Raw genomic sequence first — 15302 nt, forward strand, 5'->3', positions numbered from 1 at the left:
TTGCTTTAGTTGATCACCAATTTTACATATGTTTACTCTGTAGCAACATTTAGGAGCTGTTGGGCCTCTCAACGGTGTAATTTATGAAGCAACACTTACTATAGGTTATTTTCCCCACACCATTTTCTCATACAACGTGCCTCTGTATATTTGGATGGAGACTAAAAACAATATTCACTGCAGCAATTTTTTTATTCATACAAAAACAAAATGTTTTTAAACAAAAGTGAATTTTAGTTAAATCAAACACACCCCATCCTCTCCAAATCAAACAACTGCTATGCATAAAAAGAAAATTAATACTAAACAGGAAAATTCAGTCTATTTACACGTCCAGCTCAGTCACTGAAATATTAAAATCTTGGTGCACCATAGTCATCCGGCATCCGTTCAATATTGTACCTGCATGAAAAAAGATATACATACATAAGGACATGTATTTAAGACATGAAATATACACAAACAGAAAAAGATTCAATAAATTAATGTTACCTGTGGTTTGAGATGTACATGATGGGTACTCCAGGAATCTTCCTGACTCTTCTCTTTAGATCTCTGTCCACTGTAGCCAGTATGTAACACTTGTGCTGTGGGAATACATTTATGTAATTGATGTCCGTCCTTACACAGTGTTACAGGACATACTGTGCATTTATCCACTATGTTGACAAAATATGTATTGTTCAAAAAGCTGTTGGTTTGAGTTAATAATGCCGATACTGTTAGCCACTACCACTGGCATAAAGCTAACCATTAGACTTGCTGCTATTTTACTCTTGTTTTTTTGTGAAATCTGTGTATTTACTACATTAATTTCTTCAGTGTACTTCCTAACTGTACTTTCTCTGTTGATACAAACTGCATTGACATGTGGTCCTCAGGTAACATGGGTTAGGGAACTAAAATAACCAGGTTACTGTAAATCTGGGTCTACATGCAGCTGTAAGTAATCAGATTTCTCCTCTACCTCTGACTTATGTTGGACACATCACAGATTTAAACTCTGTAATAACAGAAGACACATGATGTTTCCTGACTGTGTTGTTTTTGCCTTGTGTGGCAGACTACACTGACAGGCAGACACAGTGGACAAACGAAAAAGAATTTTATTTTTAAATGGGGCGGCTCTTATTTAGACTTCCACAGGGCACTTTGAGTTAGTTCCAGTCTTAGTCAGACTCCGGGAAGACTTGATTCAAAATGAGGAAGCATCATTCTATGTTATGATAATCACCAAATTTTCCTTATGGTGTTTACTGTTTTCCTAGTGAACAGTGAAGCTATTTTGGTATTTTTCATTTTATATTATACACTACCATGTTATGGACTTTAAACTGTTGTGTCAGAATGCTTGGCTGTTATCGGATACTAGATGTTTCTAATACAGCATATTCGTTAACTCACCGTTAAGTTAATACTGACATCTATTGCATGTACACATGGCTACAACTGTACATTAAAATATATTACCTGTGTTACCCTTTGAACTAAACAGTCATCAGCATATGTTCCCTTGTGTGTGCACGGCAGACGTTCAAATCTTGGATCCTTGGCTATCCTGCAAAAACAAACAAGCTATATTGTAATGACCAATCATTTTTAACAAAATAAACAGGTTTCATATTTTAGCTCCAGCATCTTATACCTGAGGGCAACTCTGTATTTCATTCCAAGTTTTTCTATCTCGGCCATCACACAGTCTGTGATATATGGGATACCTGAAATTTTGAAATTACTGTGTTATTAAACTTTCACACATCAAAACATCATTATATAAGAAATATGTTTCAAAACAAAGTTAGCCATTGTGCTTACATTTGGCATAGAGACAATCCATCATAGACTGAACAATGTCCAGCTTGGCTTTGATGGAGAAGTTGATAAAATTGGTGTCAACTAGAATGTGATATGGTGGACCAAGCTGAGTATTGTACTGGAAGAAAAGGCATGATGGGTACTTTGTCCTGTGAACAAAAACAAAAGCAAAACAAGCCAGTGAGCCAAAACCACTATTTTGGATTTAAATTCAAGTTTTTGAGCTGTCAACCTTACACTTCTCTCTCCTTAAGTTGTGACGGATCTTTCTTCTTTTTCTCTTTTGCTTTGGCCCGGTCTTTTTCTTTTCTACAAAACCGACAACAGTAGTTACAAAGCTTGTACACATCATGACAATTTCAATAACACTTGTAATCGCTTTGTTTTGATGGATGGCTTTGACTAGACAACAGCAAACAATTATTAAAAACTAGCCAGAACTTACAATCTTTGATCCTTCAGATTGATCATTCTCTTCATTGCTGCAAACTTCTTTGTTTTCTGCTTCCCCTACATTAAAATAAATGAAAACACAGATGTTGCTTGAAACAATCTTGACAGGCCTTTTATAAAGGATTCAATCGATCAACTGTGTGTCCCACAGCTTAAAATATTAAAGAAAAAAGGGTTAAAAAGTTGATTATAAACATGATCAAGTGACACACACTGAAGCAATTCAGTCAACACAGTTTGGACTCTATTTCCAAACTGTGAGTTCAGTGTTTAGTGTTACAGTTCTTACTATGTTTGTAAATGATCAGACCAAGCTGTTCAGTCTGTAATAAGTAAATTAAAATTTACAGATAACCACTTTTAGCAGCTGAAGCTAAGGAACCTTAACGTTACAACACAGCTTAGCATTTGGCTAGCCATCCTAGCTCAGTTTTTTTTACCTATCAAAAACCAACAAAGGCTATTTAATTATACAAATAACATACTTTTTCAACCCATACTTATAAAGATAGTTGCTGTGTTACCGTAACACAGCCTGAAATTACATACCATGTTTTAGATTTTAGACCGATCTCAGCAGCTTCACCCTCTCCTCGTGTACCGATGCGACTACTGGTGACGCAATCAAAAATCGACACGTTTTCTGAGCATTTTCCGGTCGCTAAGCTAATGCCCATCAGACGAAGGTAGATACAGTGGCTAATGGCGCAGATTAAGAAAAAAAATCACATTTACAGGTTTGCTTTGTGTAGCCGTGCTGTTGCAAATGGTGTTATGTTAACGTGTGGTGAAGTTCATCTTGATAGGTTGGCGGGGAGCGTTCTGACATTACTGCTGCTTTTGTTGGCTAACTTAGCTAGCTGTTGTCATTGTTGTGCTGTCGCTAATGCTACTATAGCAGTTTGTCAGTGCGATGCTAACAAACCCTAACATTAGCCTTTAGCTGTGCACAGCTCTCCAGGTGTCAGTGCACTAGCACGATATTGCAGCTTTGTGTTTCACACCCGGCGTTTAATGTTCTTTTCAAACGCCCTTCAAACCACTGCCAGGCGAACTTTACTCAAGCTGTTCTGGCAGAATTATCTAGCTAACCTGTGTGATTGTATATGCCAGTTGTAGTGAAGGACATTTGGAAACATTTTGACACTTCAGTGAGCACGCCTGGACAGCTGATCATTATCACTGACACCATCATCTGGACGGTTATCGTTGGATGGGATTTAGAGTTTAATTAGATTGTAATCGACCTGGTTACTTTGACTGTGATAGTTTGTCCCGGTTAACAGAGGTTGGGTAGAGTTTTGTAACCATTTTTAGCCAAGTTGTTCATGCATATTTCAATGCTTTGGATAGCATGTAATGTTATTCTCCTATCAGACAACACTTTATCCGAGGTGGCACTTAAATATTCATGATTTTCTGGCACAGTAGTTTACAGTTAATGCCCTTTAATCATTAATCATCCCCATCTGTTTAGTCAATGCTCACCATAAGAATGTTTATGGAAAATCTTAACTTTTTATATGTTTTGGTCCAGCTCTTTTGAGACTCAGTAGTTTTGTCTTTCATCACAGGAGACGTGACTATCTGGTGCATGGCAGTTTTCTTTTGAGAACGGAGGAGTCTAAGTGAAGGCTGAAAGATGGTCTGATGGACCGCCGCTTCTTCCTGACCTTCCTCTTCTGTACAGTGTCGTGGATTTTCTTCTGGGAAGTGCGCTGGAAGAAAGGCAAAGAAAGTCAAATTGAGGAATGGCTCCAAGGACATAGCCTCTCTCAGTACAGGCACTTATTTGAAGGTCAGTGGGTTATAGATGTTTTCATTTGAGATTTACTAAACAGCACAGACGTTAGGTTGATGGTCTTATCCAGGATGAGTTAAGCATATATAAAATCAATGATATACATAAGAAACCTTTTGCAAGATAGGTTATTTTTGCCAAAAATTAAATGCTTCCTGGTTAGGATGGATAATGCACCTACACACAGCACCTATCTGTATTTCTGCAGAAATTGTGTCAAGTGTCATGTTTTAGTGGATTTGTGCTTTGATTACTTCAGAAATGGATTGTATTGTTTTGGTCATTGTTCAGCTTTATTACACAATATTCAGGCTTATGAAATGCAAGTGACATCTGACTATAAGTCAATGCTTGTTTCTGGATTTGTATGAATATTTAAGCCTATTTGTGCTTTTTTGTAGCACACACTACAACAGAGACAACAGCATATTTTCTCATGCTGAGTTGCTGATCGGTATCTACATTGAGATTTTTATATGTTGTTCATGTGTTGTCCAGATGTACAGACTCTGGAGGAACTGAGCTTGAGCGTACTTAGTCGTCTGGAAGAGGTGGTGAAGGAACAGAAACGCTGGAGAGAGATTGCAGAGGCCCACATCCAGCTGCTCCGTAACTTTGCCTTACAGGAGTGGCTTTGCTCCCAGAACTTGGAGCACTATTACCATATGTAAGGTCTTAACTTTAACGTGTACACTAATCCTCCAAACATTTTAGCAACTTTCCATTTTTTTAACTATCTCTTTTTGAAATTGCATAAATATAAGTTTTCCTGCATAGTTTGTGTGTTAGTTGTGTGTTGTTTAAAATCATAAATTGTTAATGTGGTTATGGATTTCTTTTTATCCTGGTTAGCAAATGCTCTATTGATTTACTTCCACTTGAGGGCAGCCTCTCGATATGTGGTTAGCTAAGTTTGCTGACACTGAGCTGTGGAGGCTGCAGTGTTTCAGAGGGTCACTGCAGTAAAAAATATTCTGTAGGGACTGGGTAGTGTGAGACCCTGCAGCAATGCAGACGTTTGTGTGTGCATTGTTGCACTCAAATCTGGCTATGATAAGTAGCTTTCAGCTGTTTGTTCATCCCGACCCTCTTTTTGAAAAGTCTGTTGTAATGTTTCTAATGACCAACCATGCTTAAGAAATACAAAGTATCATGTTTGTAAGGAAAACTGTCAAAGATTTTTTAAAAAGATGCAGTGTCACATTTCTCTGAAGGTCATGAGTGAGACTGTATCATTGCTTCCACTGTCGTGATTCAGTGCAACCTGAAAAAAAAAAAGAAACGTTTTTACCCACATTTTGTAGGAGCTGTAGAAACAGAAGATCTTTGCATTAAGTTGTTTGCTAAATGGAAAAGTTGATTATGCAGAATCTGGTAAACCTAATCCAAAATAAGTTTTCATGTTGTCACCTTACAGAATTCATTTTGTAATTAAGGGTGGAGTGTCATACTGGAATTCATTTTTTGAATGGCTTGAGAAAGCATTGTCAAATACTTTAGATTGTTTCCAACAAGATCATATTTAGTGCTAACTTCATTTTGTCCATGATAATCGCATTATAGGAGGTTAAATGCATACTATCAGGTATTAGGTAATAATAGTATATAATATAAGTATTAAATGACAAATGCCCAATGTTTCAGTGGTACCTTTTACAATGGGAAATTATGTTTTGTTTAGAATGGTTAACGCCACGTATCATTGAAGCATTTCCCCTCTGTCGACCTTTCCCTGTAATAAAACCTTGTGTAAGGCTAGATACAACATGCCACACAATCTCACTACAGAGTTTAGCTGATAAGATTGAAGTTGCTCCTGTACAAAGTTTTACACAAGTTAGTGTTTGTTTAGTGTTTTCAACAGTGTGTCCTGTCCACCTAAGTTGGCAGTCTTTCTCAAAAGATTTTGAGTAATGCTTAGCAGTGACTGTAGAGTTGTATTTCTATTCTGGAATTATATTTAACTCTAAATATTTTTACTTAACTTTCACTTTTGTTTTCTACGGCAGACTGAAGACATTAGGTTGTATGAATCTGGATGATCTGGCTCAGCTTGACAGTCAGCTACACCTGTCTCTAGCTCCTTGGGGCTACTACTACGAAGACTACATAAAGCTGTCTACAGGCATAAAGATCCTCCAGACTTCCAGGGAGAGTCGTGACCAAGAGTACGAGATCCGGCTAGTGCACAGCCTTGCCGAGAGGCGTCTGAATGAGAAGTGGTCAATTGGTAAGGTTGGTCTTTTTCAGCCACTGAATGGATTTATTTGGCTTGCTTTTCACAGCTTCAGAGTGTCGAGAGGCATTTAGGTATGATGTGTAAACACAATAGCTTTGTATTGCTAAGTGCTCACGATAGTCAAAGCCCATTGAATGTAGCTCAAGTGTTGTAAAAGAGAATTTCTGTGTTGCTTCATCTCGTTCACAGCTCTACATGTATTTTTTCTGTCTTTGTTTATTTTTATACAAATTAAAGTTAAGACACAATTCTATTTGGTAATTGACAGATTGTTTGAAAGTTATGCTGCAGTCTATAAAACAATATCCTAAAGGTGCAGTTTAAAAGTTTTTTTCTGATAGGTTTTGAAAAATACTTAATGTGGAGAGGTGCTGTCAAAGAATTTGTGACCTTGACTGGTAGCTGTTCAGATATTACCTTCTAAAGGTTTTTGAACAATACTTGACCAATCAATTAATAATTATTAATTATTTAATGATTATTTTGCAGCATTCTTGTTTATTCTACTTACAAAGGTAAACATTGGGGTAGAATCTGGCTGAGCGTGGTTAAGAAAAGAGGCTGGGTGGAATAGGGCAGATTCATTTTTGAGTCCCATGCAACTACTTTGGCTTTAAAAAGAAAATAAATTATGGCCATCAAACCTGAACCTGCAGACTGGGAACAAAACATTTTATTTGTCTTCATTTTTAATTATTCATTGTTTACAATGTCCAATTGTCTTTTCAGCGGGAGCACTTATATTTGGCTGTACTGTGGCGCTGTGCTTCTTGATAAGGGACCTCATGTTTTACGTGATTGGTGAGTCTAGTGTTAGCCATTCGTGTTGGGCTGAAATGAATGGTCCAAAGGTTGCATCTTGTTGTTACTCTTCATGCAAGCGCATACTTTAACTGTGACGTGGTACTACCAATCTTACTCATAGGTTTTACTATCTTGCAGCCGAGGATTTGTTGTGAAATTTCTGTCTCATAAACCTTGGTCAGATTAAAATCTTTGCTCATTTTCTCAACTACTCCTCCTATTTTTATGATTTTTGCATTTATTACAAACACATATTCCAGCAACTGTCTCTTATACTTCTTCCCTTCTTATGGCAGGTGGAATTACTGTTTCCATCATAGCGTTTGTCTTTACCATCAAGTTCCTCTGTGAGCTTGCAGCGAGAGTGGTCAGTTTCCTGCAGAATGAGGACCCAGGGCGACGTGGCGACCGCAGCATCTACGACTATGTTCGGGGCAATTACCTGGACCCACGCTCCTGCAAGGTGTCATGGGACTGGAAGGAACCACAGGAAGTGGGACAAACTATGAGCTTCCGGGTCCAGGTAATAACTAATTTCTGTGTTGAAGCTAGTGATGTACTGTACCTCTAAATTATTCTCTTAGAAGTGACTTATGCATCCAGTGTTAAGAATTTTTGACTGATAAAACGTAGTTTTTATCAGTCAAAAATTGGTCTGGTCAGTTTCTTTGTATTAAATCATCTTCCTTTTGTACCACTTTCTTCTCAGCTCTTCTACAAGAATGGTCAGCCTTTTCCAGCCCATCGGCCTGTGGGTCTGAGGGTCAACATCACTCACATTGAATTGGCTCTGGACATCCCTGTTACACAGGAGGTTCTGCAAGAACCAGAATCCAATGTAGTCAAAGTGGCCTTCACAGTGCGCAAAGCCGGACGCTATGAGGTTGCTGTCAAGCTCGGTGGCCTCAATGTAGCCTACAGCCCCTATTACAAGATATTCCAGCCAGGTATTACTAATGTACAGTATATGTTTTGCATATTTTGCTGTGTATAATTACTGATTTGACAAGTTTGTATTGCTGACAAGGTGTTTTGCTGTTGTTTTGTTCACTTCAGGTACAGTTGTCCCATCCAAAACCAAGATAGCCTACCATTTCTCCACCCTGGTGCTAACAAATGGTCAGCAGCACACATTGCAGATTGAGCCTAGGGACGAGTATGGGAACCCCACCAGTAACTCCACTTCTCTCTCAGATGAAGCCAACTACAGTGTTCATGTGCACTCTGTAAGGGAACAGATCCCCTTTTCTATCATACATTTTACTTCAATTTGAAGATTTATTTATTGGTTCTGACTATAATAATGAAAGCCAGCATTTCATTTTAAGCAGTAAAAATCCACATTCACTAGCTTTACCAATGCTATAGTTCTATTGGCTGTTGGAATTGTTTCCAAAAGTCTGAGCTGGGATTCATTTGTGTTCTTCTGTTCTTTCCAGCTGGGCACTGTGGATGATGACAGTGTGGAGGACTACTACAGTAGGTCAGTTACACTCAACAAGCAGCAGTGCCAGGTTCTGCTGAGACTCATTGTGAGGAAGACGGGCTGTTTCAGGGCTTGCATTTCCTACAAGGACCAACCGCTCAGCAACGGGGAATTTGACATTATTGTTCTCAGTGGTGAGCCTCTTCTACAAACTAAAGAAAAAGAACTAGATTATTAATGCAATGCATTACATTATAATGTTTTAATTACCTTTAATGTACGTAATTGATATGGGGGATTTGCTCTTTCAGCTTAGTTAACCTATTTTTCATTTTATATTTTCATTGCATTTTGCAGAGAATGAGAAGGCCTGTGTGGAAAAAAATGTGTCCACTCCAGGCATAAGTATCTACTTTGAGGCATACCTTTACAGCAGTGGGAACTACAGCAGTTCTTCATGGCAATTGCCAGCCTCCTCTTTGCTGGCCCCCCAGCGGAGGCCTTCCATGGGAGAAGAGGAGGATGAGCATGACTCTCCTGTGGAGGGACAACCTGAGAAGGTCAAGAAACCAAAAAAGATCTACTGTTACATATCGCCAAAGGTACACCGCAAGCATATTAGTATGATTTTTGTGTGTGTGTGTGAGCTTTCATGTTTGGGTATTTGAATAATTGATAATTAAATTAAGTCAGTTTTGACTTTCATGTATAACAGCAACTATCCGTGAAGGAGTTCTACCTGAAAATTATTCCGTGGCGCCTTTATACCTTTCGAGTATGTCCAGGAACGAAGGTAAGACTGACGTCTAGACTGATGTCCGAAAACCCTGGAAGCTTTGATTTGGTTTGACAGCTTTACTGTCATGTTCTCCTCTGTTATCAGTTTACCTATTATGGTCCTGACCCAGTCCACAAGTACCTAACTCTAGTGGTGGATGATGGGATACAGCCTCCCGTGGAGCTCAGCTGCAAAGACAGAAATATCATGGCTGCCACCTTCATTCGCTTCCTTCACAAGAACATTGGTTGGTTCATTTTACTTTGAGCTGCACTTAGAGAGATGCTGTCCTTTGTGGAGCCATGTAGCAGTAATTCCATATTATTTTTCACAGGTGGCTCTGAAACATTTCAAGACAAGGTGAACTTTTTTCAACGAGAACTCAGGCACATCCACTCCAAGAGACCTCGCACCAAAACCTGCCTAAAAATCACTCGACACGCCATCTTAGATTCAGTGAGTGCAGCTTTAATGTATCACAAAGTTGTTTCATAAGCTGTGCATTACAAAAATAGACATGTAACCATAACGACCATATGACCCCAGCAATGATTTTGTCTCTCATTTATCTGTCCCTATTGCTGTCAGTCCTTGAAGGCTACAAGAAACTTCTCAGTGTCAGACTGGAGTAAGAACTTTGAGGTCGTGTTTCAGGATGAGGAAGGTAAACAGAAAATCTAAATATAACTAAGTGCACTTCAGGGCTTGTAAATCACACTAGTAGAGAATTTTGCTAAAACTCTTGACATTTCTCTGCAGCTCTGGACTGGGGAGGGCCTCGCAGGGAGTGGTTTGAGCTGATTTGTAAGACACTCTTTGACACCTCCAACCAGCTGTTTACCCGCTTCAGTGATAACAACCAGGGTCTTGTAAGTTAGTCCTGTTAACAATTTACGGATGCTTACTACATACATAAGTTTAAGAACTAAGTGAGCACTCATCTCTATTTTCTAGGTGCACCCAAATGCTGACCGACCGCCCCATTTGCGTCTTAAGATGTATGAGTTTGCAGGTCGGGTCGTAGGGAAGTGCCTGTACGAGTCTGCACTGGGTGGGGCCTACAAACAGCTAGTCCGAGCTCGCTTTACACGTTCCTTCTTGGCCCAGATTATTGGCCTTAGAATGAACTATAAGGTATAAGACACCATTCCCTTTTACAGAAAAATACTTTTTTGTTTTATGTCTGAGCTGGAAATCTAGAACCGACCCAGTCGCTTTTTGTGAAAGTGAAATACCATGTTTATTTAAAAAAACAAATTTATTTTCCACTCTCAGTACTTTGAGAAAGACGACCAGGAGTTCTACAAAACTAAAGTCTGTTTCATCCTAAATAATGACGTGAGTGAAATGGACCTGGTGTTTGCAGAGGAGAAGTACAGCAAGTCAGGACAGCTGGAGAAGGTGAGGCAACACTTTGGAAAGGAATCTCCCCTTTTATCTCTGATGTAATTTCACAGACGATAGGAGCAATAAACTAAACAAAAGAAACCATATTGCTTGTTTGGCAAGCATCTAGTTTCTCTTAAACAAGGGGGAGGGATGAGTTTACATAACGGTGGACAAGAAGAGCCTGTCATCCACTGACCCTTTTTAAACTTTGTTGTTCAATTCCATTAGGTAACTGGATGTTTAACTCCCCATGTTCACTCAGTTTAGTCTTTTTTAATTAGACACATATGTTACTGCATCAAATGGAATTTATAAAAATGTTATTATAATAATATTATAATTATAATTGCTCATTCGTGTGCTTGTTGGGTGCTGTTTTATGTTTGTCATTTGTCTGACATTTTATATCCTGCCACATGCAGGTTGTGGAGCTGATATCAGGGGGAGCCCAGATCGCTGTTACCAATGAAAACAAGATGCATTATCTCAACCTACTGGCCCAGTACAGGCTCGCCAGCCAGGTGAGAGATGAGGTGGAACACTTCCTGAAAGGTGAGGAACCCAGCACAGCTGCAGTCTGCCATCTTTTGCCAATTCATGTAATTTTAAATCTTTGCTAATGTGCCATTAATCAGTGCAATTTCCTGATCCTCATCACAGGTCTAAATGAACTGGTTCCAGAAAACCTGCTTGCCATATTTGATGAGAATGAGTTGGAGGTATGTGTGTTTATAATAAAAACCTTCCTGACGTTTACAACGCCACTTGATAATTATGACATTGCCTTCTTAATCTTTTCAGCTGCTGATGTGTGGCACCGGTGATATAAATGTACAAGACTTCAAAGCCCACGCTGTCATTGTTGGAGGATCGTGGCACTTCAGAGAAAAAGTATGTAGTGGAAAGTCGGTTTCCATTTCTTCTTTACAGCCGGGCACTGATGGGACTGTTGATTTTCTGTCATCACAGGTAATGAAGTGGTTCTGGGCCGTGGTGTCCAGCTTCACACAGGAGGAGCTGGCTCGTCTGCTGCAGTTCACTACTGGCTCCTCTCAGCTTCCTCCTGGGGGATTCAACACTCTTTGCCCCTCTTTCCAGATTATCGCTGCCCCAACACATAGCACCTTGCCCACTGCACACACCTGGTGAGTAGGAAAATGCAGACAGATGTACTAAGAGGAAAAGGCTGTGTGCAGTATTTGTAATACTGCATTTTAATTTTTTAAAAAAATGCTGCGTTGTCTAGTTTTAACATAAATGCTGCATTTCTTGGGTTCTATTAACTCATAAAAGTGTGTTTATTTGTTGTAACGGTATAACTTGTAAATAAGAGAAACAGTTTGACTTAATGATGTGTTTTTAATAGTTTTTGGGGAGGATTGAAGCTAGCCATTTTTTTGTTGTTTACCAGCTGCTTTTAATTTTTAACTTGCTCCCTAAGCTTCTCATTTGAAGAGTGTGTGTATATGAATTGTATAAAATTTCCATCTGTCTTCCCGATATCTATGCTTCTAGCTCAGTTGAGGCATTAGCTGACTTTCTGTGATACTTTTCTGTCTAGTTTCAACCAGCTGTGCCTCCCCACCTACGACTCCTACGAGGAGCTGCACAAGATGCTGAAGCTGGCCATCAGTGAGGGCAGTGAGGGCTTTGGCATGCTCTAACTGTCCCATCACTGTTCCCTGTATCCGTTTGCATTTAATATTTGGGCTTCTTGTCAAAGAATAACCCAGACTCCCTATAAATACTCTCTCAGGATGAGGGGGAATTACTGGAACTTCTAAAAGGCTGAACTGGTGAACTGGAATCGGGACTTGAAATTGGGACTCCAGTTCTACAGTATGTAAATAAAATATCTTGCTTTTGTTTAAAAAAAAAAAAAAAGGAAACCACAGACTACTGAAAAAGGTGAAGTTTGGGCTTGTTTTATTTCTTAATGCTTAAAGTTTGCTTAGTTTTATATGTTTGAAAGAGAAATGATGCTAGAGCAAAGGCCTTGAGTATTACTGTATAACTGCTTTTTTTGCATTTTGCAAACTGAGGAACACTTAAGTGCAACAGCAGCCTACACATGATGTGGGTGATGCGTGCATCTACAGCACTTTGGCCTTAATCGATCAGGGACTGATGTGTGTATGTAAATATATAATATCACTTCTTTTTTCCAATACTTGTACATACTAGTGTGTATACATAAGGTTTCATCTTGGTCCTTTTTTCATTTGTCATTTAAGAAGGGATTTCTTTATTGTTGCACATTTGATGGATTGAGACTTTATATAATTTCTATAAGCTTTTTTTTTTCCTTTAAGAGAAGAATGTGTTTTAAAAGGAGCCAAGTAATTTCTATTGTTTATGTATGTTTTTAACTTATTATGTCTTGTGTTGACCCATACTGTTAAAACTGGCTGGAGCAGTAAATGTTTTGTTGTGTTTTATAACCTGCCTTATTCATGCCCTTTGCCTCTGATTGTATCCAGGGAGGTGTAGAGGCGAGAGGAACATAATCAACAATAATACATAGTAGTTACGACCACAAGGTCACCGTGGATGCGGGTGTTGCTCGGACGTTGTGGAGAGCCCATATATAGCAAACCTTTTGTTATATATGCTGTATGCATTTCACTTTTCTCATTTACAGCCTTTTATGGGTTTACCTCAGAAATTCCTATGCCACCTATGCATCCTCACGTGTATGTGTTTATGCACATGTATGGCATGTACACACAGTTTGCTTATAGTTGCCTCCTTCAAACTTTGACTGTGCAACCTTTAGCCATATTATTCCACATTCTCAGCAAACTAAAGAACTATATCTTTGCCGATTTTGCCCTTCGTTTTTCATCTTCATTATTATAAACAATATTTCTTTCTAACTTCTGTTAGTGTTTTCGAATATCTGGAGCCAACAAAATAGTTTTCTTGGTTGTGTTAGTTTTTGATGCGTTATTGTGTAGCCATTCCCGTTTCAGAGTTTACATGTTCATTAGCCATTTTGTAATAGTGTGTGCTGCCAGTCAAAGTATCTGTAAAACATTTGGGAGAAGTCATGTTGAAACTTAAAAAGAAAATGCATTATTCTTAACAGTATTGTGATTTGAATATCTTCATGTTCCCCACAGAGCACTCTGTAAGAGACCTCCATTCCTCATATTGTTGTCACAGTCCACCATAAAAGTTAAGAGACTGGACCAGTTGAACGGCACAGTTTTCTCCGTTTTCCAGTAGGCGTTAATCACTTCATGTTGGGACGTATTGGATCAACGGATCCAAATTTCGCTTTATTGAATCTGTTGATCCATTACAGTAGGATTTTGATGAGCGTTTGTTTTCACAGTGTTTCACAGGTTTATAAAAGGGTTCTTAGGTTTGTGTTTGCTTTTTTTTTTTTTGTGATTTGGGTTGTGCAATGTTGACCTGAGTTACTGAGGACAACAGTTTTTCATTAAGGGTGTGTTTTCAGTAACAATACCAATGGCTGATATCATATTTATCTGAAAGTACAAGTAGTTGAAGATGTGTTTGTTGAAGTTCCAACAGATGACATGTCCATTATAAACAAATGCGAATGACGTCTGTCCTGTACTTTTATGTTCTTCTTTAATGTTTTGTTTTTTTTACGAGCATCTACTACTCTGTTTTATGTTACGATGGTTTCTGGAGTCAGTGTCACTTTTACCAATGTAGATATTGTGAAATATTTGCCTATGACTTTGAAGCTGGGGAACTTTTTCCTTTTACTTTTTTTAATGGAAAGCCTCTGCTTATGGATGTTTGAGATTTTCTGCGCTGCAGGTCCTTTGATTATGGGAATAAAAATGATGAACTAAATTCTTACAACTACATCTCACTTCTTGTGCATCATATTTAGATTGTGGGTAGCTCAAAATTATTACACTCTCCTCAAAAACCTACATTCTTGATTTAGAAGTAGCTAAGGTTAAATTATTTCCAGCACTTGTTTTTATTAATATGTCTTTTATGAATACAGTTTTAAAAAAGTGAACACTTAGAAAAAACTTATTTGCAGGAGAAACTTTATTTGAGTTCATGCTTTAGACACAAGGTGGCAGTAGTTCTCCATGTGATGTGCGTAAAAGGCCCATTCTATTGCTGTCATTTCATTGTGGTGGCTTAGAAGCAATAACCATGATGAGGGGCTTTCTTGTCTTCAGATGACCCTCCACACTTTTAGTCTTTATACAGAGACCAGGTCTCCATTGAATTCCTGGTTGAAGATGGTGTACTGACCAACTAACAGCCATTTCAGCACATGTCAAAGGAACACTCTTGCATGGCTAAGTGTTTCCCTCCTTTCTCAGGCTTTGCAAATAAAAAAAACACTTTTAATTACTTTGCTTTAGGGCCCTGCACATTCAGGCCCCATGGTCCTCCACACTACAGCCACATGTTCTTGGAGAATGTCCTCACACTGTGGTCTGAACACTATCAGGAGCAGGCACAAAGGCATCTTGAAGTACTTGGAAGCATGAGTCCAGTTATTTGGACTTGGCATGCACCTGTGGATTTGCATAATGGTCTTTCTCAAATTTCCCTGAGGAATGCTTGCTAAAGAGGGACTACAAATCAGAAAGTC

The 15302-nt window shown here is 38.7% G+C and overlaps 2 protein-coding genes across 3 annotated transcripts; one reads left to right on the top strand and one right to left on the bottom strand.

The window, feature by feature from the left end:
- Positions 1 to 181: 181 nt before the first annotated feature.
- Positions 182 to 2889, bottom strand: fcf1 (FCF1 rRNA-processing protein). The gene is made up of 8 exons (XM_026355054.1): positions 2818 to 2889; positions 2261 to 2325; positions 2053 to 2124; positions 1816 to 1964; positions 1646 to 1718; positions 1471 to 1558; positions 493 to 587; positions 182 to 402 (listed from the first exon to the last, which is right to left on the bottom strand). Exons 1-8 carry the CDS (start codon positions 2818 to 2820, stop codon positions 354 to 356), a joined length of 594 nt encoding a protein of 197 aa, XP_026210839.1. The 5' UTR covers positions 2821 to 2889; the 3' UTR covers positions 182 to 353.
- A 16-nt stretch (positions 2890 to 2905) lies between these two features.
- arel1 (apoptosis resistant E3 ubiquitin protein ligase 1) lies at positions 2906 to 14536 on the top strand. 2 transcript variants are annotated; one of them, XM_026355052.1, is made up of 22 exons: positions 2906 to 2954; positions 3843 to 4066; positions 4568 to 4736; positions 6079 to 6299; positions 7038 to 7109; positions 7409 to 7635; positions 7822 to 8059; positions 8169 to 8338; positions 8552 to 8732; positions 8896 to 9140; positions 9254 to 9331; positions 9422 to 9563; positions 9651 to 9772; positions 9905 to 9980; positions 10076 to 10185; positions 10271 to 10450; positions 10592 to 10717; positions 11128 to 11257; positions 11366 to 11424; positions 11507 to 11596; positions 11675 to 11850; positions 12267 to 14536. In XM_026355052.1, exons 2-22 carry the CDS (start codon positions 3919 to 3921, stop codon positions 12367 to 12369), a joined length of 3063 nt encoding a protein of 1020 aa, XP_026210837.1. In that variant the 5' UTR covers positions 2906 to 2954; positions 3843 to 3918; the 3' UTR covers positions 12370 to 14536. The 2 variants fall into 2 exon arrangements, with proteins under 2 accessions (XP_026210837.1, XP_026210838.1); XM_026355053.1 differs by having other exon boundaries at positions 2918 to 3005.
- Positions 14537 to 15302: the final 766 nt, after the last annotated feature.

This window comes from Anabas testudineus, chromosome 12, assembly GCF_900324465.2.
Source record: "Anabas testudineus chromosome 12, fAnaTes1.2, whole genome shotgun sequence".
NCBI lineage: Eukaryota > Metazoa > Chordata > Actinopteri > Anabantiformes > Anabantidae > Anabas > Anabas testudineus.